The 21,525-nt window shown below is 39.1% G+C and overlaps 1 protein-coding gene across 1 annotated transcript in view; it reads right to left on the minus strand.

Moving 5' to 3' along the window:
- The window catches only part of PM20D1 (peptidase M20 domain containing 1), a 53,728-nt gene extending 33,323 nt beyond the window's left edge, over positions 1–20,405 (minus strand). Inside the window, exons 1-2 of the mRNA XM_001372175.3 lie at positions 20,095–20,405; positions 28–114 (exon numbers count right to left, since the gene is read on the minus strand). Of these exons, the coding sequence (XP_001372212.2) occupies positions 28–114; positions 20,095–20,320 (313 nt within the window). The 5' untranslated portion in view covers positions 20,321–20,405. The remainder of the gene's footprint in view (positions 1–27; positions 115–20,094) is intronic.
- Between the last annotated feature and the right edge of the window lie 1,120 nt (positions 20,406–21,525).

Here is a 21,525-nt window from a genome sequence, read left to right on the forward strand (position 1 = left end):
CCCATCTGGAGCTGTCTGTGTTCTTACCTTTCGGAAGGAATTGCCCAAACTCAGCCAGGGCTGTGGTGTTGATGTTTTCAGAGCTGAAGGCCACTGTGGGCATCCGAATTGCCTCTATTGGAAATTGGAAGACCAAACACCAAATGTTAAAGCTCATGCACAGGATTTCAAGCTGAAAGCTGATTTTTTGGACTGAAAAAGTAATTTTTTTTTTGTCCAGTTCCTTCGTTTCAAAGATGAGGAGACTGGGGCCAGAGAATGGAAGTGATTTGTTAATAGAGTGGCCAACAGAGTGTCAAAAAAGAGTGTCAAAGCTAAGATTCCAACCCAGAATCTTCTGACTTTAAATTTAACACACTTTCCATTAGACCATGCAGCCTCTTCTGTGTAAGTACCCAGTATAGGATATAGGAACATACTTCCAAGTCCTTCCACCTTCTTCCTCCACTTCTTGAGTGATATAAAGATGTTAATAGAGGAGTAGAGTGTGATATGATACAAAGGCATCTAGATTTGGAGTCTGAAGACCTGAGTTCAAATTCTGATTTGACATTTATAAACTGTGAAATCTTGGGCAAATCATTTCAAATCATTGGATCTCACTGTCTTTCTCTGCAAAATGAGAGGGTTGGGCTAGATGATTTTAAGGTCCCTCCTGCCTTCAGATCTCCAACTTTGTGATCTTATGAAATAGAAGATGGGGGAGGTAATGAACCTGGGTGTTGGCCCTGAGATCAGCATGTATATAAATTCCCACTAGTCCTCTCAATCACAGAATTAGAAGGAACTCTAAAAGCTACATAGTCTAAATAGTCTAAAAAAAAAATAACCTACTCTTTGTTTTAGACACAGTAGATTGAGTGGGTGCTGTAATTTGTCATCCTTAGGTTCCCACCTTTCCTGTACCCTGAAACAGACTCACCCTAGGAAAAATTTTGTTTAATTTAACATTAATTGAATATGCAAATATTTCTAACTTGGAGAGAAATACATCTAAACTGATGCATTTTTCTCTTTTTCCTAATATCCTCCATCTACTCCAAGATGATTTGAGACATTACTTAAAGAAATCTTGAAAAAGAAGAATCATAATATAATATTAAAAATGTTTTGGGTTAACATTCTAGAAGAGCTGAATAACAAAAGTTAGAATCCTATCCTTTCCTAGATGAATCCTGTAAAGGATTTGAAGGAACCTTCAGATCAAAATACCTTTTTGGAATCTTTTCTGGATATAAGCTAGTTAGTCAATCAATAAACATTTATTAAATGCCTATCATGGTAAGTGCTGGGGATTCAAAGAAAGTTAGGAGTTCAATGGGGGAAGTGACATGCAAACAAATACTTGTATGTATGAATGAACTACATACAGGATAAATTGGAAATAATAAATAGGGACAGGAATGAGAACTAAAACAGATTAGAAAAGGCATCCTTTAGAAGGTGGAATTTTAGCCTGAAGGAAGCCAGTGAAGCTATGAGGTAAAGATGAGAAGAGAGAGCATTTCAGGCTAGATATCAACTGGTGAAAATACCTGGAATCAGGAAATAGAGTGTCTTGTTTGAGGAACACCAAGGAGGCTAATATCTGTTTCCCTTTGAATGGGAATATAGGAGAATTTCGTAGGGTGAGTGTGTTTCAGGGGATGGGGAAGGTAAGAACCTACAGTCAACAAACTACAATGTCCATGCAATCTATTGCCTTATGAAAAAAATTGTCTTTTTGTCTTTCTAAAGAGAGCAAATCTGGAAAAAAAGGTTTTAGATCAGAAATAACATTAAAAATATTTTCAGTTTTTTTAAAACCCTTACCTTCCCGTCTTGGAATCAATACTATGTATTGGTTCCAAGGCAGAAGAGCAGTAAAGGCTAGGCAATAGGGGTCAAGTGACTTGCCCAGGGTCACACAGCTAGGAAGTGTCTGAGGCCAGATTTGAACCCAGGACCTCTCATCTCTAGGTTTGGCTCTCAATCCACTGAGCCACTCAGCTGCCCCCTCAGTTTTCTTACAAATAGAGATTTTCAATATGCTTCTGTCCCATAGATGGGTCCACTACAAGTTTATATTACATAATCTCAACTGGGCCCTCACTTAAGTAAGGCAATCTTTTTACAGTTCCCTTATTCACTCACTATTCCACTCTCCACACAAGTAGCAATTTCAAACCTTTTCATTCCTCCTGGAACTTCTCATAACTCTCTCCCCTCCCCTCTCCTCTGAGAAGTTAACCTCATATTTCACTGCAAGTTCATTTAGTACATTTGAAGAGAGTTCCCATCTTCATCCTTGTTCCTCATCTCACATATCTCAGATGCATTGTCACTAGTTCTTCCTTCATTCCTATCTCACATGAAGAGGTAGCCCTTTTCCTTACCAAGTCAAATAAATACTCCCAATGCACAAGTGATCTCATCCTGTTTTATCTTCTCTACCAAATTGTCCTGTTCATTCTCTCCACCCTTTCACTTATATTCAAATTCTCCTTGTACTGGCTGCTTCCCTACTGCCTACAAACATGTCTTTGCAGCTCCCATTCTCAAAAAAGCCTCCTTTGATCTGTCCATTCCCATTGGCTATCATCCCATAAAACTTCTGGCTAAACCTGAGAAAGCATTTTTTTTAAACATTATTTTATTTGGTCATTTCCGAGCATTATTCATTGGAGACAAAGATTCTTCTCCCCCCCCCCAGCCCCCATCCTGTAGCCGATGCGTGATTCCACTGAGTATCACAAGTGTTTTTGATTCAAACCCATTTCCATGTTGTTGGTATTTGCACCAGAGTGTTCTTTTAGAGTCTCTCCTCAGTCATATCCCCTCAACCCCTGTAGTCTAGCAGTTGGTTTTCCTCGGTGTTTTTACTCCCACAGTTTGTCTTCTGCTTGTGGATAGTGTTTTTTCTCCTAGATCCCTGCAGAGTGTTCAGGGACATTACACCGCCATTAATGGAGAAGTCCATTACGTTCGATTATACCACAGTGTATTAGCCTCTGTGTACAATGTTCTCCTGGTTCTGCTCCTCTCGCTCTGCATCACTTCCTGGAGGTTGTTCCAGTCTCCATGGAACTCCTCCACTTTATTATTCCTTTTAGCACAATAGTATTCCATCACCAACATATACCACAATTTGCTCAGCCATTCCCCAATTGATGGGCATCCCCTCGTTTTCCAGTTTTTGGCCACCACAAAGAGCGCAGCTATGAATATTCTTGTACAAGTCTTTTTCCTTATTATCTCTTTGGGGTACAAGCCCAGCAGTGCTATGGCTGGATTAAAGGGCAGACAGTCTTTTATCACCCTTTGGGCATAGTTCAAATTGCCCTCCAGAATGGTTGGATCAATTCACAACCCCACCAGCAGTGAATTAGTGTCCCTACTTTGCTGCATCCCCTCCAGCATTCATTCCCTTCCTTTGCTGTTATGTTAGCCAATCTGCTAGGTGTGAGGTGATACCTCAGAGTTGTTTTAATTTGCATCTCCTGAGAAAGCATTTTGCAAGAGGTGCTTCCATTTGCTTTCCTTGAACTCTCTTTTTAACTCTCTATAGTCTAGCTTCGGTCTCATTGTTCAATTAAAATAGCTCTCTCCAAAATTACCAATGATATAACTGCCACATCCAATGGCCTTTCCTCCATTTTCATCCTTCTTGACCCCTCTGCAGCCTTTGATCCTGCTAATCTCCTCAAGCATTCTCTTCTCTCTAGGTTTTTGTGACATGGCTCTGTAATGGTTCTCTTCCTACCTGTATGAACTCTCTTCAGGTTCCTTTGCTGGATCTTTAACTTGCTCATGGCCTACTAACTGTGGGTGTCCCACAGGGCTGTGTTCTGGGTCATCTTTTCTCTTGATACTATTTCACTTGGTGATCTTATTAGTTTCCTTGGACTCAATTATCAACTTTATGTTGATGGGTCCCAAATCTACTTGTCCAGTTCTAACTTCTAGACTAGCATCTCCAACTGTCTTTTGGACACCAAAAGTAGAGGTTTTATAGATATTTGACATTCAACATATTAAAAATTGAACTCATCATCTCTCCCCCCAAATCTTCTCTTCTTCCTAATATTTTTGTTCCTACGTAGGGGACTACCATTCTCTCAGTCACCCAAGTTCACATCCTAGGTGATATCCTCAGTTCTTCACTTTTCAAATCCTGATAAGTGGTTAAACCCTATCATTTCTTCCTTCATGACATGTTTCCTATACATGCTGCCTTCTTTTTTCTAACATTGCAACCTCCAGGCTCCTCTAGGAAGGAGATTTCGAGGCAAGTGGGGAAGGAAGGTGACCAGAGTGAGGGTATATGTCAGTGACAGGTTACATAACTGAAGATGTGGGAGAGGGTCCTGCCATTTGGTAGTGTCCTCTCTTGTCACTTGTAGGAATTGGCATTTTTCTGAGAGTGAGGTACAATGGAAAGGGAGAATTCATGGGGCAATGGTAGAAACTGCTTAGAAGTAAGTTCTCAGAAAGGGTACCTTTGAAGTTTCAATTCCATGAGGAATACAGAGAATAGAGAAGAACTGGTTTAGTATTGGGGCCATGAAAATTTGACAGAAAATGAGGATGGATAATGGAGTGAAGAAGAGAAATCCTCTCTGGAAAGGGACATGAAATTTGAAAAGTAATGGACAGGATTACTTGGAGGGAAGGAAAGGAAGGGGGGAATCTACTTGACTAAGAGAGAAAAAAAAAGAAGAGATAAATTACATAAGAAGATAAAAGTAGGCAAGACAAAAGAACTAATACGTGAAACTCCAAAGACCAAATGGGAAAGGAAGAAGAGGACGTTAAGCATCAGGAGTGAAGGGAAGAGAGCCAGTGGGGAAAAGGCTACCTTAAAAAAAAACCCTACAATCTGTTGCTTACAAGAAACATTTGAAAAAACAAATAAAATTGAGGGAATTAAAAATTTTACTATGCACAAAGTGAATCCAAAGAAGCAAGAGTTGTAATTATGTTCTGACAAAGCCAAAAATAATTTAAAAATTAAAAAGGATAAAGAAACCACATTATGCTGAAAGGAACCATAGTCACCAAATCAATATCTATAATAAACGTGTAATCGCTAAATACTTTAGTATCCAAATTCATAAAAGAAACAGTAACTGAACCATAAGAATGTAAACAGTAAGAAGACTTCAATGTCCTTTTTTTCAGTTTTGAATTAATCTAACAGAAAGATAAACAGAAGGGATCCATAGAACTTAGAAAATTCTCCAAAATGGCACTTCAAAAGAATATATGTATTTCTCCACACCACAAAAACTGACTATGTATTAGGGTATAGAGATATGTGAGGACTTCATAGGTCATAGAGATTGCAGAGAAATATAAAAAGACAGAAATAGTAAATATATCCTTTATAGACCATAATACAATAAAACGTCTATGTGTCTCCAGTACTTAGCATAGTGGCTGGCATAGGGTAGGCGCTTAAAATGCCAGTAGATTGATTGACATCTGACAAATGGGTCATTCAGTTTCTGCTTGAGGTCCTCCTAAGGTGGAGAGTGGGACATTATTTTGTGAAGCAGCCCATTCCACTGCTTAAATACTCTATTATTAAGTTTATCCTTATATGAAATCTGAATCTACCTACCACTTTGCAGTTTCTACCCATTGTTCCTACTTCTGCCCTCTGGGCCAAGCAGAACAAGTCTAATTGCTCTTCTTTGTTATAGTCCTTCAAATAATTGAAGGTAGCTACCATGTAATATCTAAATTTTATGATCCTTGAATGTTATGGATTTTAGTTTCTTAACTATCTTTGCTTGTTTTGACTTTTTTTCTGGATGTGCTCAACATTAGACCAGAGCAGAATACAGTGGGATACTCTGGGTTCTAGACTCTGCTTCTTTTAATGCAACTTAGGATAGATAACAATAGCTTTCTTCCATGTGAATACTATTGGCTCATACTGAGCTTATAAACTACTAGAATTCCCCAAGAACTCATTTAGCCACACTTCCCTCCTCCTATACTTTTGAAATTGATTTTTGAACCCAGTTGTAGAACTTAGAATTTATTCCTATCTTTAAGCTTACGCCAGTGAAGATGACAAATCTGGCCACAGTAAACACCTTCTTACTGAATATGATAGAATGGGTATTAAAGATCTCTGAAGCTATAACTGCTCTCTTCCCCCCCCCCACAGTAATGTCTCTAAACTCTTTCTTCTTTCTTAAGTCCTTGAACACTATTTATTCCTACCTCCCATATTCACAGAGGTTCACTGAAGAGGACCCAACCATAAAACTCTATAATAGGAGTTCCTTTATCTCTAGTTCCTTGCTCCCCTCAAGACTTTCTCAACAGCATCTAGATGTTAGTAAAGTGGAAAGGGCAATAGATTTTGAGCCACAGGATCTGGGTTTGGGTCAGCTTTGCTACTATTTGTAGTACAGTGAGTAAGTCAATTCCCTTGTCTATGCTTCAATTTTTTCATCTCTGAGATGAGAGGGATTGTTTTATGAGACCTTTACTGTGCCTTCTAGTTTTACAGCTTGTAATCAACTCTACCTCTATCACTTTTCAATCAGCTAATACGCTAGAAGTCTGAACGGAACATTTCTAATCTGCTAGGCAGCTTAGAGCAATGCTAGTTTCTGTACAACAATGAATTTGGAACTAGATCACTTGGGTTCAAGTTTCAGTTACAGTGGTTACTAAAAATCACTTCCACTTCTATAGTGCTTTGTAATCCCCAAGTTAGCTGACTTTTTTATACCACTTCGTGGTTAACAAAAACATTTTACATCCATTGTGCTATTTAAGTCTTGCAATATCATTATGATACAGATAGTGTTATCTACATTTTACAGATGCACAGAGAACTTAAAGACACACAACTAGTAAGTGTCAGAGGCAGGATTTGAGTCTCACAATCCAGTGCTTTTAAGACTCCTTACAATCTAATTCCAATATGCCTTTTCATGTAATAATTGGGACTGGATCTTGGTCTAAATCTGTTCTTGTGTCATCTGTGCATTCTCAAAGGCTGCTCTCCATGCTTAGAATCCATTCTTTCTTTGCCTCTTTTTAACTACTGAGTTTTTTTCCCTTCAAATCAAATAAGAAAACATTTGTAAAGTGCTTATCAGAGTACCTGACACATAACAAATGCTTAATAAGTGCTAATTCCTTTCCCCCCTTTCCTTTCCTTCAAGTTCTAGCTTAAATACCATCATCTGTATCATATATTCCCTAATCTTAGCAGCTGAAAATGATCTTTTTCTTCAAAATTTTCTCATAGAACTTTATCTGTATCTCTCCTTTGTTTTTATAGGTTATATCCTAGGGAAAGCCATGTGTGACTACTTTCATAGGTTCTAATGAGTATATCCTATAAATCTAAACTCCCATTACTTTGGGGCTCATGAGCCCCTAGCTATGGGCTTCCCTTTAATGATTTGCAGTAGACACAATTGTCTCAAAGCAAAGGCACTTACTAAGATGGCCTGGTAAGTACAGTAGCTATATAACATTCTTTCCTAAATATGAGATGCAGTCTTCCTTATATATATATATATATATATATATATATATATATATATATATATATATATATATATATATATATAACATTCATAAGAACAGACACAAATCTGGATGACAATGATAGTGAAATACACATGTAAGAACAGGTGTAGTCAAGATATCTCAAGCCTCTGGGCCTTTAGGGCCCTAATGTCTTTTCTTTTCTTGTGGGAATCCTCTTCCTGGGTACTGTCTTTGCTAGGTAGGTCAAAACTATGTTTCTTTGCACAGGCTAGTTCTCATTGGCTAGGGATATTCTCCCTTGCTTCAATAGTCAACTCTCTTCTCTGCTTCTTTCCTGAACCACTGCCACTTTGGGTCTGTGTCTGTTAGGAGAGTATGTTCCTCTGTATACTCAACTATGCCTTGGACTGTCTCTAACTGAGGTGTTTCCTGTTGGGTGACTATTTCTACTGTTAATTGCCACAGGCACAGCAGTCATACTCTATAAAATAGCTACCAACATCAGTTCATCTTAATTGACTCCAAATGACCGTGTTAGAAATGTTTTATCTTTTAAGGGCTGCCCAGGGACATGGTTTAATAACTTGTTGGTCAGTGGCCAGTTTCCTTCCCTTCCCTTCCTTTTCCTTCCCTTCCCTTTTCTTCCTTCCCTCCAGTTCATCATTCCTTACAGCACAATAGTATTTCATCACCATCAGATACCACAATTTTTTTAGCCATTCCCTAATCGGGGGATACCCCACCATTTTCCATTTTTTGCCACCACAAAAAGTGCAGCTATGAATATTTTTGTATAACCCTTTTTTTAATTATCTCTGAGGTTAGTGTAAAGTTTAATTTGGTGTTGTGAAAGTCAAGCCCTGTTAACTTCCAGTCCTTTCTAGCCTCTATTCCTCTCTCCTCTGAGGGACCAGAGAAAAAGGAGAAATGTATTAACTTCAATCAGGTGTGGTTTTCTAAGTATCCTGAAAAGCCATCTTGGCATTCATGTATTTTTGAAGTAAAGAGATTCCTTTAAAATGGGGCTACTACATGGACATCTGGTCAAGATGGTGGCTTAGAGAAAGCTAAAGTTCAGATCTCCGGAAAACCCTTCCCGACCGATCTCAAACTATAAGCTCCTAAGGCGCTGAAATTCAAAACGATCAACAGCATAGACCCTGGGAATCCTCCTCCTGGACCTGGACCTGGATCAAAAGGTATGGCCCCCCTCAAAAGCCAGAACCCGAGATCACTCGGACCTAAGGGGTAGGAGCGCAGAGTCCAAGGCTCTGGGAAGCTGCAGCCCCACCCCCCTCAGAGAGCAGGGTCCTCTGAAACAACAGCAACCCTCAGGGCCGACAAAACAGCCTCATGGCCAGCTATTCTGAAGGCAACTTCCGGAAAGCAACCCGACCCAGTCCAGTCAAGGGGGCACCTTAGCAGCAGGGAAACAGAGAGAGCCGGGGGAGAGTGTGGCCCCCTGGTCCGACCCTTCCATTCCAGTTCCAGTGAAAGTCATTGCCTTAAGGCATACTCAGTTTAACCCAGGGAAAGCTCATAGAACTGACAATCTGCCCAGGACTAAAGCCTCTGAACACCAGACAGAGATAAGAAAAGCTAATCCTCCCCATTCAGAGATGGCAAACTCCGCAGAAGCACAGAAGCCCCCAAATCCCAAGAAAAATAAGAAGAAAGGGGCGACTTTGGACACATTCTACGGAGCCAAAATACAAAATACAGAGGAGATAGAAGATGATACACAAGAAAATGCTCCGAAACCTTCCAAAGGAAATGGAAACTCTCCACAAACCCATGAAGAATTTGAATCAGAAATGACCAAAAAGATGGAAGCCTTCTGGGAGGAAAAGTGGGAAATAATGCAAAAGAAATTCACGCATCTACAAAACCAGTGTGACCAAACTGAAAAGGAAAACCAGGCTTTAAAGGCCAGAATCAGGCAACTGGAAGACAACGATCGTGTAAAAGAGCAAGAATTAATAAAGCAAATCCAAAATACCAAGAAATTAGAAGAGAACATAAAATATCTCACCGAGAAGGTAACAGATCTGGAAAATAGAGGGAGAAGAGATAATTTAAGAATAATTGGACTTCCAGAAAAGCCAGAAATAAACACCAAACTGGACATCGTGATACAAGATATAATCAAAGAAAATTGCCCAGAGATTCTAGAACAAGGGGGTAATACAGCCACTGACAGAGCTCACAGAACCTCCTTCTACACTAAACCCCCAAAAGACAACTTCCAGGAATGTAATTGCCAAATTCCAAAGCTCACAAACAAAAGAAAAAATCCTACAGGAAGCCAGAAAAAGACAATTTAGATATAAAGGAATGCCAATCAGGGTCACACAAGACCTTGCAATTTCCACTCTGAATGATCGTAAGGCATGGAACATGATCTTCAGAAAGGCAAGAGAGCTGGGTCTTCAACCAAGAATCAGCTACCCAGCAAAACTGACTATATACTTCCAAGGGAAAGTATGGGCATTCAACAAAATTGAAGACTTCGAACTTTTTGCAAAGAAAAGACCAGAGCTCTGTGGAAAGTTTGATACCGAAAAACAAAGAGCATGGAATACCTGAAAAGGTAAATATTAAGGAAAGGGGAAAGGAGAAAAATGTTATCTTCTTCCTTTATTCAAACTCTCTTCTATAAGGACTACATTTCTATCAATCTATGTATGCTAACATGTGGGGAAAATGTAATGTATAAATAGGGGGTAAAGAAAGACCAAGTAGAATAATCTTTCTCACACAAAGATTCACATGGGAAGGGGAGGGGAAGAAAACTCCTATAAGAAGGAGAGGAAGAGAGGGTTTTTTACTTAAACCTTAATCTCAGGGAAATCAACTCTGAGAGGGAAAAACATCCAGATCCATTGGGATCTTGAATTCTATCTTACCCAACAAGGGTAGGGAGAAGGGAAAACCAAGGGGGGGGGAGAGGGGGAGAGGGAGAACAAAAAGGGAGGGAAAGAGAGGGGGGAGGGGGAGGGAACAAAAAGGGAGGGACTAAAAAGGAAAACATCAAGGGAGGGGACAAGGGGGACTGAATCAAAGTAAATCACTGGACTAAAAGGTAGAGCCGAAGAAGAAAAGGTTAGAATTAGAGAAGGATATCAAAATGCCAGGGAGTCCACAAATGACAATCATAACTTTGAACGTGAATGGAATGAACTCACCCATAAAACGTAGATGAATAGCAGAATGGATTAGAATCCAAAACCCTACCATATGTTGTCTTCAAGAAACACACATGAGGCAGGTTGACACCCACAAGGTCAGAATTAAAGGATGGAGTAAGACCTTCTGGGCCTCAACTGACAGAAAGAAGGCAGGAGTGGTAATCATGATATCTGATAAAGCCAAAGCAAAAATAGACCTGATCAAAAGGGATAGGGAAGGTAATTATATTTTGTTAAAAGGGACTTTAGACAATGAGGAAATATCATTAATCAACATGTATGCACCAAATAATATAGCACCCAAATTTCTAATGGAGAAACTAGGAGAATTGAAGGAAGAAATAGACAGTAAAACCATATTAGTGGGAGACTTAAACCAACCATTATCAAATTTAGATAAATCAAATCAAAAAATAAATAAGAAAGAGGTAAAAGAAGTGAATGAAATCTTAGAAAAATTAGAATTAATAGACATATGGAGAAAAATAAATAGGGATAAAAAGGAATACACCTTCTTCTCAGCACCACATGGCACATTCACAAAAATTGACCATACATTAGGTCACAGAAACATAGCACACAAATGCAGAAAAGCAGAAATAATGAATGCAGCCTTCTCAGATCACAAGGCAATAAAAATAATGATTAGTAATGGTACATGGAAAACCAAATCTAAAACCAATTGGAAATTAAACAATATGATACTCCAAAACCATTTAGTTAAAGAAGAAATCATAGAAACAATTAATAATTTCATCGAAGAAAATGACAATGGCGAGACATCCTTTCAAACCTTTTGGGATGCAGCCAAAGCGGTAATCAGAGGTAAATTCATATCCCTGAATGCTTATATTAACAAACAAGGGAGAGCAGAGATCAATCAATTGGAAATGCAAATGAAAAAAACTCGAAAGCAATCAAATTAAAACCCCCCAGCAGAAAACCAAACTAGAAATCCTAAAAATTAAGGGAGAAATTAATAAAATCGAAAGTGATAGAACTATTGATTTAATAAATAAGACAAGAAGCTGGTACTTTGAAAAAACAAACAAAATAGACAAAGTACTGGTCAATCTAATTAAAAAAAGGAAGGAAGAAAAGCAAATTAACAGCATTAAAGATGAAAAGGGGGACAGCACCTCTGATGAAGAGGAAATTAAGGCAATCATTAGAAATTACTTCGCCCAATTATATGGCAATAAATACCCCAATTTAGGAGAAATGGATGAATATATACAAAAATACAAACTGCCTAGACTAACAGAAGAGGAAATAGAATTCTTAAATAATCCCATATCAGAAAATGAAATCCAACAAGCCATCAAAGAACTTCCTAAGAAAAAATCCCCAGGGCCTGATGGATTCACCAGTGAATTCTATCAAACATTCAGAGAACAGTTAATCCCAATACTATACAAACTATTTGACATAATAAGCAAAGAGGGAGTTCTACCAAACTCCTTTTACGACACAAACATGGTACTGATTCCAAAACCAGGCAGGTCAAAAACAGAGAAAGAAAACTATAGACCAATCTCCCTAATGAATATAGATGCAAAAATCTTAAATAGGATACTAGCAAAAAGACTCCAGCAAGTGATCAGAAGGATCATTCACCATGATCAAGTGGGATTCATACCAGGGATGCAGGGCTGGTTCAACATTAGGAAAACCATCCACGTAATTGACCACATCAACAAGCAAACTAGCAAGAACCACATGATTATCTCAATAGATGCAGAAAAAGCATTTGATAAAATACAACACCCATTCCTATTAAAAACACTAGAAAGCATAGGAATAGAAGGGTCATTCCTAAAAATAATAAACAGTATATATCTAAAACCATCAGCTAATATCATCTGCAATGGGGATAAACTAGATGCATTCCCAATAAGATCAGGAGTGAAACAAGGATGCCCATTATCACCTCTACTATTTGACATTGTACTAGAAACACTAGCAGTAGCCATTAGAGAAGAAAAAGAAATTGAAGGCATCAAAATAGGCAAGGAGGAGACCAAGTTATCAGTCTTTGCAGATGACATGATGGTCTACTTAAAGAATCCTAGAGATTCAACCAAAAAGCTAATTGAAATAATCAACAACTTTAGCAAAGTTGTAGGATACAAAATAAACCCACATAAATCATCAGCTTTTCTATATATCTCCAACACAGCTCAGCAGCAAGAACTAGAAAGAGAAATCCCATTAAAAATCACCTTAGACAAAATAAAATACCTAGGAATCTACCCCCCCCCCGAGACAAACACAGGAACTATATGAACACAACTACAAAACACTCGCCACACAACTAAAACTAGACTTGAGCAAATGGAAAAACATTAACTGCTCATGGATAGGACAAGCCAATATAATAAAAATGACTATCCTACCCAAACTTATTTATCTATTTAGTGCCATACCCATTGAACTACCAAAATACTTCTTTACTGATTTAGAAAAAACCATAACAAAGTTCATTTGGAAGAACAAAAGATCAAGGATATCCAGGGAAATAATGAAAAAAAACACATATGATGGGGGCCTTGCAGTCCCTGACCTTAAACTATATTACAAAGCAGCAGTCATCAAAACAATTTGGTACTGGCTAAGAAACAGAAAGGAAGATCAGTGGAATAGACTGGGGGAAAGCAACCTCAGCAAGACAGTATACGATAAACCCAAAGATCCCAGCTTTTGGGACAAAAATCCACTATTCGATAAAAACTGCTGGGAAAATTGGAAGACAGTGTGGGAGAGACTAGGAATAGATCAACACCTCACACCCTACACTAAGATAAATTCAAAATGGGTGAGTGACTTAAACATAAAGAAGGAAACCATAAGTAAATAGGGTAAACACAGAATAGTATACATGTCAGACCTTTGGGAGGGGAAAGGCTTTAAAACCAAGCAAGACATAGAAAGAATCACAAAATGTAAAATAAATAATTTTGACTACATCAAACTAAAAAGCTTTTGTACAAACAAAACCAATGTAACTAAAATCAGAAGGGAAACAACAAATTGGGGAAAAATCTTCATAGAAACCTCTGACAAAGGTTTAATTACTCATATTTATAAAAAGCTAAATCAATTGTACAAAAAATCAAGCCATTCTCCAATTGACAAATGGGCAAGGGACATGGATAGGCAGTTCTCAGATAAAGAAATCAAAACTATTAATAAGCACATGAAGAAGTGTTCTAAATCTCTTATAATCAGAGAGATGCAAATCAAAACAACTCTGAGGTATCACCTCACACCTAGCAGATTGGCTAACATAACAGCAAAGGAAAGTAATGAATGCTGGAGGGGATGTGGCAAAGTAGGGACATTAATTCCTTGCTGGTGGAGTTGTGAACTGATCCAACCATTCTGGAGGGCAATTTGGAACTATGCCCAAAGGCGACAAAAGAATATCTACCCTTTGATCCAGCCATAGCACTGCTGGGTCTGTACCCCAAAGAGATAACGGACAAAAAGATTTGTACAAAAATATTCATAGCTGCGCTCTTTGTGGTGGCCAAAAACTGGAAAACGAGGGGATGCCCATCAATTGGGAAATGGCTGAACAAATTGTGGTATATGTTGGTGATTGAATACTATTGTGCTAAAAGGAATAATAAAGTGGAGGAGTTCCATGGAGACTGGAACAACCTCCAGGAAGTGATGCAGAGTGAGAGGAGCAGAACCAGGAGAACATTGTACACAGAGACTAATACACTGTGGTATAATCGAACGTAATGGACTTCTCCATTAGTGGCGGTGTAATGTCCCTGAACAATTTGCAGGGATCTAGGAGAAAAAAACACTATTCATAAGCAAAGGATAAACTATGGGAGTGGAAACACCGAGGAAAATCAACTGCCTGAATACAGCGGTTGAGGGGACATGACAGAGGAGAGACTCTAAATGAACACTCTAATGCAAATATTATCAACATAGCAATGGGTTCAAATCAAGAAAACATGTAATGCCCAGTGGATTTACGCGTCGGCTATGGGGGGTGGGGTGGGGGGGAGGAAAAGAAAATGATCTATGTCTTTAATGAATAATGCTTGGAAATGATCAAATGAAATTAAATTAAAAAAAAATAAAATAAAATGGGGCTACTACAAAAAGATCAATTAGTGTACTACTGAAAAAAAGCACTGGATTAGCCTGTAGTTTAATGGGGGCCTGTTCAATGGGAGTTCCATTCTCAGAGCATACAAAGAATGCTCTGGCTGCTGCCAGCTCATGTGGAAGAACCTGGGGATCCTACTTTTGGAAAGGCTTGATGATATGTGACAGGAAGACCCTACTGCATGCACAGGCATTCTATAGTAGGCTCTGGTCTGCAAATCATGTGAAGAACAGATGGATTATTGATTGACTGCTGAGCTGGGACTGGACCCATTCAAAAGGCATCAACCATCCAAAGCAAGGTTTCCTGTTAGGTTTGCCTTTCTGGTGAGTCAAGCTATAAGTCAGCTCACTTGAGGCCAACATATAGCCTATTTGCTTTTGTTCTTTTCTTTTATAGGTGATGGAATATTGGAGATGGCTAAAACCATATGAGCTTTGCAAGGTCAAAATACTGAGCAGCTATGCACACAGGAATTACTGGGAGTCAGATGGTGAGGAGTGGAATCTGGACCGTTGGCCTCAGTATAAATTGAAAGCAGTAAAGAAGGCATTATAGTGATTCATCAATTCTAAATAAATATCCCTTTGTAAAAGCTAATTTATGTTAATTGGTTAAATGAAATTGAGGCCCTAATCACTGATAGTTAATATTAGAAGAGCATACTGGAATAGAGGCTTGTACTGTTAGCTCTTGAGACACTAATCCTGGAGGGGTATTCTAGAACATTGAAGGAGAGACAATGGTTTCTCTGAGGTTTTGCTCCTTTTTTCTTATTGGTATGGTTAAACTTCTTATGAAAGAGGGTTTTATACAAATCTTTCTTGATCTTTTGTTCTTTTAGCCTCTCTCTTGTATTCCTGTTCCTTTGTTTTTGGGATTCCTCACAAATTCCTGAACTTCTCTGACTACTATTATCCCATTGAGAGGAGTCTTAGACTCAGGTTGAAAGGTATAATTATTAGCCAGGAATGGATATTTGCCTCAGAATAGACATCTCCAGATGGAGTAGATTGTTCCATCTTAGTTTCTAGTCTAGGGATCCTTCTAGGTCCCTTGGGTCCAATACTTGTTTCCCTCTAGTAAATGGATCTTAGACTGGTGCAGCTTTTCCCCTACTTTCTTCTTCCCACCCTTCTTCAGTCTTCTCTCTTTCCTTCTGGTGGTCAGGTGGAATCAGCATTCACCATCTCTTGTGAATTCAGTTAGAATCTCTATTGAGGGGGACCCGTACAGCTGGAGTTCTGGAATATGTCTTTGATCTTGCATTTATTCACTGTGGTAGGTGCATGCAGTTGGTTAAGTACAGGAAGTGGAAATGGGAACTCTAAATATTAACGTTCATGAAGTTTTAACTTGGGGGGGGGTCTGCCTTATCATGTGGAGTTGTCTGAACTACATTAGGATGATAATTCTTTTCTTTTGAGATGCAGGAGTAAGAAGTTTATAGTCCTGCATCCATGACTGTGATTCTGAGGCCATCAGTTCTCTTTTTGGAGGTGGATAGCATTTTACATCATGAGTCTTTTAGAGTTGTAGGGAATCATTGAATTGATCAGAGTTACAAAGTCTTTCATTGTTGATTTTTTCCCTTTACAATGTTGCTTTCACCCTGTAGATTGCTCCTTTACTTAGCATCAGTTCATGCAAGTCTTCCCAGGTTTTTCTGACATCAATACCTTCATCATTTCTTACAGCACAATAATGTTTCATGACATTCATATGCTATGATTTGTTCAGCTATTCCCCAGTGGTTGGACATACTCTCAGTTTCCAATTCTTTGTCACCACAAAAAGAGCTGCTATACATATTTTTGTATAAATACGTTCTTTTCCTTTTTCATTAATCTCCTTGTGGTATAAAATTAGTAGTGGTATTGCTAGATCAAAGAGTATGAGAACTAGAATACTTATTAATGTTATTTTTAAATAAATGAACATATTCTTAAAAAAAAAAACCTTATTTAAAAAAAAAACCTTTAAGACAGAAGGGCAAGGGCTAGGCAAAAGGCATTAAGTAACTTGTCCAGGGTCACATAGCCAGGAGTGTCTGAGGCCATATTTGAACCCAGGTCCTCCCAACACTGGATCTGGTACTGAGCCATCTAGCTGCCCTGAGCATTTTCTTAACACCATGAAATTCAACTGTCAATCACACAAGTATTTATTTTCTGATAAGTCAAACTGTATGTTTTTTTTTAATGCTCAAAGCTTCTGGTACAATTTTTCAGGTATTCACCATTTCAATTTTGAGACCAGCTGAGGATGCACACATATCTAGTGCCTTTTCTACCTACTTTGTCACTTAGCTGCCTCATTTTTTGTTGGCTCATTCTTGAGACTGAGGTCAATGGATAAATCCAAAGTTCAAGTCAGTTTGGTCCCTTACCTCCCTCCATCCTACCTAATCTCTCTTCTTTATGTCATCCCCAAACTGGAAGAAAGGATTATTTTCCTTTGATTATGAGGTCACTTTATTTTATGAAACTTGGTCAGGGTGGACTGCAAAAAGGCAGGTTTATGATCTTTGGATCCTGATCCCCTAGTTACTAGTTCATCCCCCAATCCCTTACCCAGACTATCTGCCAATTTCTCACAAAGTCTGGTTGCACAGAATTAGGAATTGTATCTGGCAGAGGGGCTGTTTGACAGGGAGGAGGCGACTCAGTCATATGTGAGGCATTCAACTTCCCAGGGAAGTACTTTCTGCCCAGGAGTAATCATTTAATAAAATTGTCTCTATCACAATCTCAAACCTCAAAGCCACCTCATTCAACCCATATTTCAACAAAAACCAGTTCTACCATATATCCAACAAGTAGCCTTTCAGACATCAAAAGAATGATACTCCTACCTATGTCTCGTATTTTTTCTACTCCATCCCCGCAAACCACTGACCACACCCAAGGAGGAAGAGCTAATATTATTTTTCCTACTTTATTCTTAATTTGGCATCCAAATTAGACGCAGCACAGGATCCATTAGACTGCACAGTTGTCCATGCCAGGCAAGTGTTTTTCATCAACTTTGGCAATGTTTCATAGTGAATCTATGTGTATGTGTGATACAGCGGATAGAGTGCTGGACCTGGAGTCAGAAAGATTATCTTCTTGTGTTCAAATCTGACCTCAGACACTGGCTGTGTGACCCTGGGCAAGTCATTTTACCCTGTTTGTCTCAGTTTCTTCATCTATAAAATGGGCTGGAGAAGGAAATAGCAATCTGTTCCAATATCTTTATCAATAAAACCCACATAGGGTCATGAAGAAATATGACTGAAATAACTGAACAATCATAAAATGGATCATGGATTCTGAGTTGGATCTTAGTAGCTAGCTACTCCCACTTTTTCATTTTACTGATGAGGAAACTGAGGTCAGGGAGGCTAAGTAACCTGCCCAAAGTCATACAGATAGTAAGTTTCAGAGGTGGGATTTAAACAGATCTTTTGGCTCTTGACCTTTCCAAAGTAGAAAACATACCACTTTCAGAGTTGAGACTTAGAACCAACTTTTAGCTATGACATTAGCTACGTGACCCTATCTGAGCCATTTTGGATCTCTGAGCCTTAGTTTTCTCATTATAAAATAGGAATAACATTACCCATGCTGTTTGCCTTCCAGGATTGTTATAATGAAGCTACTTGATAAACCTTGAAAGCATTATAGAAATGTATGCTATTATTATGCTTAACTCAGCTATCCCTGGTTAACAATGTTTTAAAAACACATCTTTCTTGACACTGTCTGATTTTATCTTTTTTTGGGGAGTCTGGAGAGATTTGCTTTACTTGGTTAATTTAAAATAGGGGTCCAGATGTTCTCTAAATCATTGAGAGAAAAGTATCTCTGATATCTTCACTGTAGAGCAGGGTGATTGGGATTTCATAAATACTGCATGCTTCAGCTTGCCAAATGTGTTTCCTATTGCCAGTTTCTAGTGGTTATAATAGTCTAGGACCCTTTTAAAGAGAAGAGGATGTGGCAACTGTGGGGACAAACACTGCTTCCTATTCCCCACTGATGTCATTCCTTCTTACTTCAATAGTTGTATAACTTTATCTATATTGGAGTGTCATGCCAGATTTGATGTCTTTGGATCAGAAAGAAGGAGCTGCGGACAAGGTGCATCCCAGCTCTGCTCAGTTCCCTCATAACAAAGGGTCATTTGAAAGATGACTCCTGATGAGTAGGGGCAGGCACCGAAGGAAGAGTGAGTAGGCACTGTGGGGAGGGGTGTGGAGCTATGGCTGAGTGAGTCTACTTCTTTGAAGTCTAAGAACCCAATTTTTTTTTTTGGCTGGGATCCTTTATTTCACTGATACAAGGAGATGCCTGGGAATCAGAAGAAAACTAGAGTTGGGAGAACAGTATCAGACCATGAAAAGAGTCCTGGAATGAAATGGAGGTTCAAATCCTTGTTCTGTGTGACCTTGGACAAATTATCTACCCTTCTGGTGTAAAATAGTAATAAATGAAAGCTGGATATTTGGGCCAACTTCTTTTGGTAGGAAAAAAAATCAAATAACAATTCTGAGTCTTTTAAAAAACAATACACAAATATGAAATATTAATGACAGGAAGCAAGGCAATATGACAGGAATTAGCAATACAACAGTGAATTATGAAGAATCTCTGCTATTTATAATTGGAAGAGGGCATGAGATAGGTACACAAATAAGAACTAGTTAGAAACTGACTACTGAAATAGAAGTCAGAGTGGAGAGCACAGATAAGGATAAAAGGGTTGCTTCTTTTTGCAGAGATCAAAGAATTATTAGCTTTTCAAGATCTTCAGATCTTTCCCTTGTCACTGCCACATTCTTTTGGAAAATAATTACTTGTTAAATAGGTGATACGCATTTCCTCTTCACCTCTCTCCCTCCCTCTTTTACCCTTTCCCCTTCCTTTCTCACAGCAGACTGGGAGATCCTTAAGGGCAAAGAATGAATTCAATTTTTCATTTTACTACCCCTAAAGTTTAATAGAGGGCTTCGAACACAGCAGGTGTTTAATGTTTGTAGAACTGAATTCATATACACTACTACAGCTCTCAGGAAAGAGGGTTAAATGGGATGCTGGGTGGGGGATTTGGGGGTAGGGTGGGGTTGGTGTGGGGGAAGAGGATTTCCAGGTGGAGACCCAAAGGAGATCAGGGCTTGGGTTCGGAGAAGGGGACTGGGGTCTGTCTGCAGGTAATCTTGGGTCCTAAAATTGAGGGTGTCCCTATTCCCAGTGCCCACAAAGAACGGAAGGGGAGATTTGCAGTCACCTTTCAGTGCCTCTTTCATCGCTGTCCGTTCGGTTTCGCTGAACTGGGCAGGGATCCGTGATGTCCCTGCCTGCCCCCAGTCTGGTAGTTCATCCGGACCCGGGAATGTGGCGGTCCGGAGCAGCAACACAGCCCCTAGGGCTAGCACTGTCCCCACCACTCCCTTCGCCAGCGCCCGGACTCCGGCAGACATTCCTGCTGCCCGGGCCACATCCCGAGGGGCCATCTCGTCCCCCTCCAAATGCCTGCAGCAGTTTGGACTTTAGAGTCCCAAAGACAACTCTCCTCATGCAACTATTCTGGTTCCAGCCTGGGGGGGTTGGTAAAGCCAATGACAACCCTAGCCACGCCCCCATATTTGAAAGGCCTTTTGGGAATTGTAGTTTTCCTCTCTGGGGGAGGCTAGATGTAATATGGAGGGGAAGAGCATGGTGTTGGAAAACTTGGATCATGCCTTTCCTAACCTGCTGCGAGGCTTCTTGTCTACTTTGATATATTAAACAGGGATAAGAAATCCTTCACCAGATCCTTCTACGGGTGCTTCATCTTGATATGAAGTGAGCCTTAACTCAATGCTTTTCATGTGGTCCTGTTGTTCTAGGACAACTGCCAAGTTAGATGAGGCTTCTCACTAACAGCCAGGATAGCCACAGGGTGACTATATATATATATATATATATTTAAGATTTAATACTTTTCAAAATCCATTTACTATGTGGCTGAGGGATTGTGATCTGGAAGGAATATTTACACTAAGGAAGGAATAACCATTTTCTTGAGGTAAAGAGGATTCTTTAATACAGGAAGTCAGAGTATGAGTGGGTTCTAGCAGTATAGTCTAGTGGCTTCCTCCTCCTCCTTCTACTTCCTCCTTCTTCCTTCTTCTTCCCTAGGACCTCCCATCTCTGGAACTTGCTCTCAATCCACTGAACCACCCAACTGCCCCCTTGGCTTCTTCTTGATCTCAGACAAAAACTGTATCTCTCTTGTTAAAAAAAAATATTAGTTACATGGAAAAATAATTCTTGACAATTGTTTTTTGATGTTTTAGGATTCAGATTCTCTCCCTTCCACCCTTCCTTCCCCTACCAGTGTTTTCATGCAATCTACATCTCCATATTGCCCATGTCAGACAGAAGACACATGATTAGAAAAAAATAAAACTCATGAAGGAAATAAAATGGAAGATGGCATGCTTTGATCTGCAATCTGACTCCAGCAGTTCTTTCTTAGGCTGTGGGCAGCATTTTTCATCATGTGTCCCTTATAGATACCTTGGGAACTTGCTTAACTAATAATGGTTTAGACTTTCACATTTGATCATTGTATAACATTTCTGTTACTATGTGTGAAAGAAAATTCTTGGTTTTCTTTGTTCTCTTTGAGTTCACACTTGTGAGAAGGGAATCCTTTTTTCTTTTTGCCTAGTTT

The sequence above is a fragment of the Monodelphis domestica genome, chromosome 2 (genome assembly GCF_027887165.1).
Source record: "Monodelphis domestica isolate mMonDom1 chromosome 2, mMonDom1.pri, whole genome shotgun sequence".
Lineage (NCBI taxonomy): Eukaryota > Metazoa > Chordata > Mammalia > Didelphimorphia > Didelphidae > Monodelphis > Monodelphis domestica.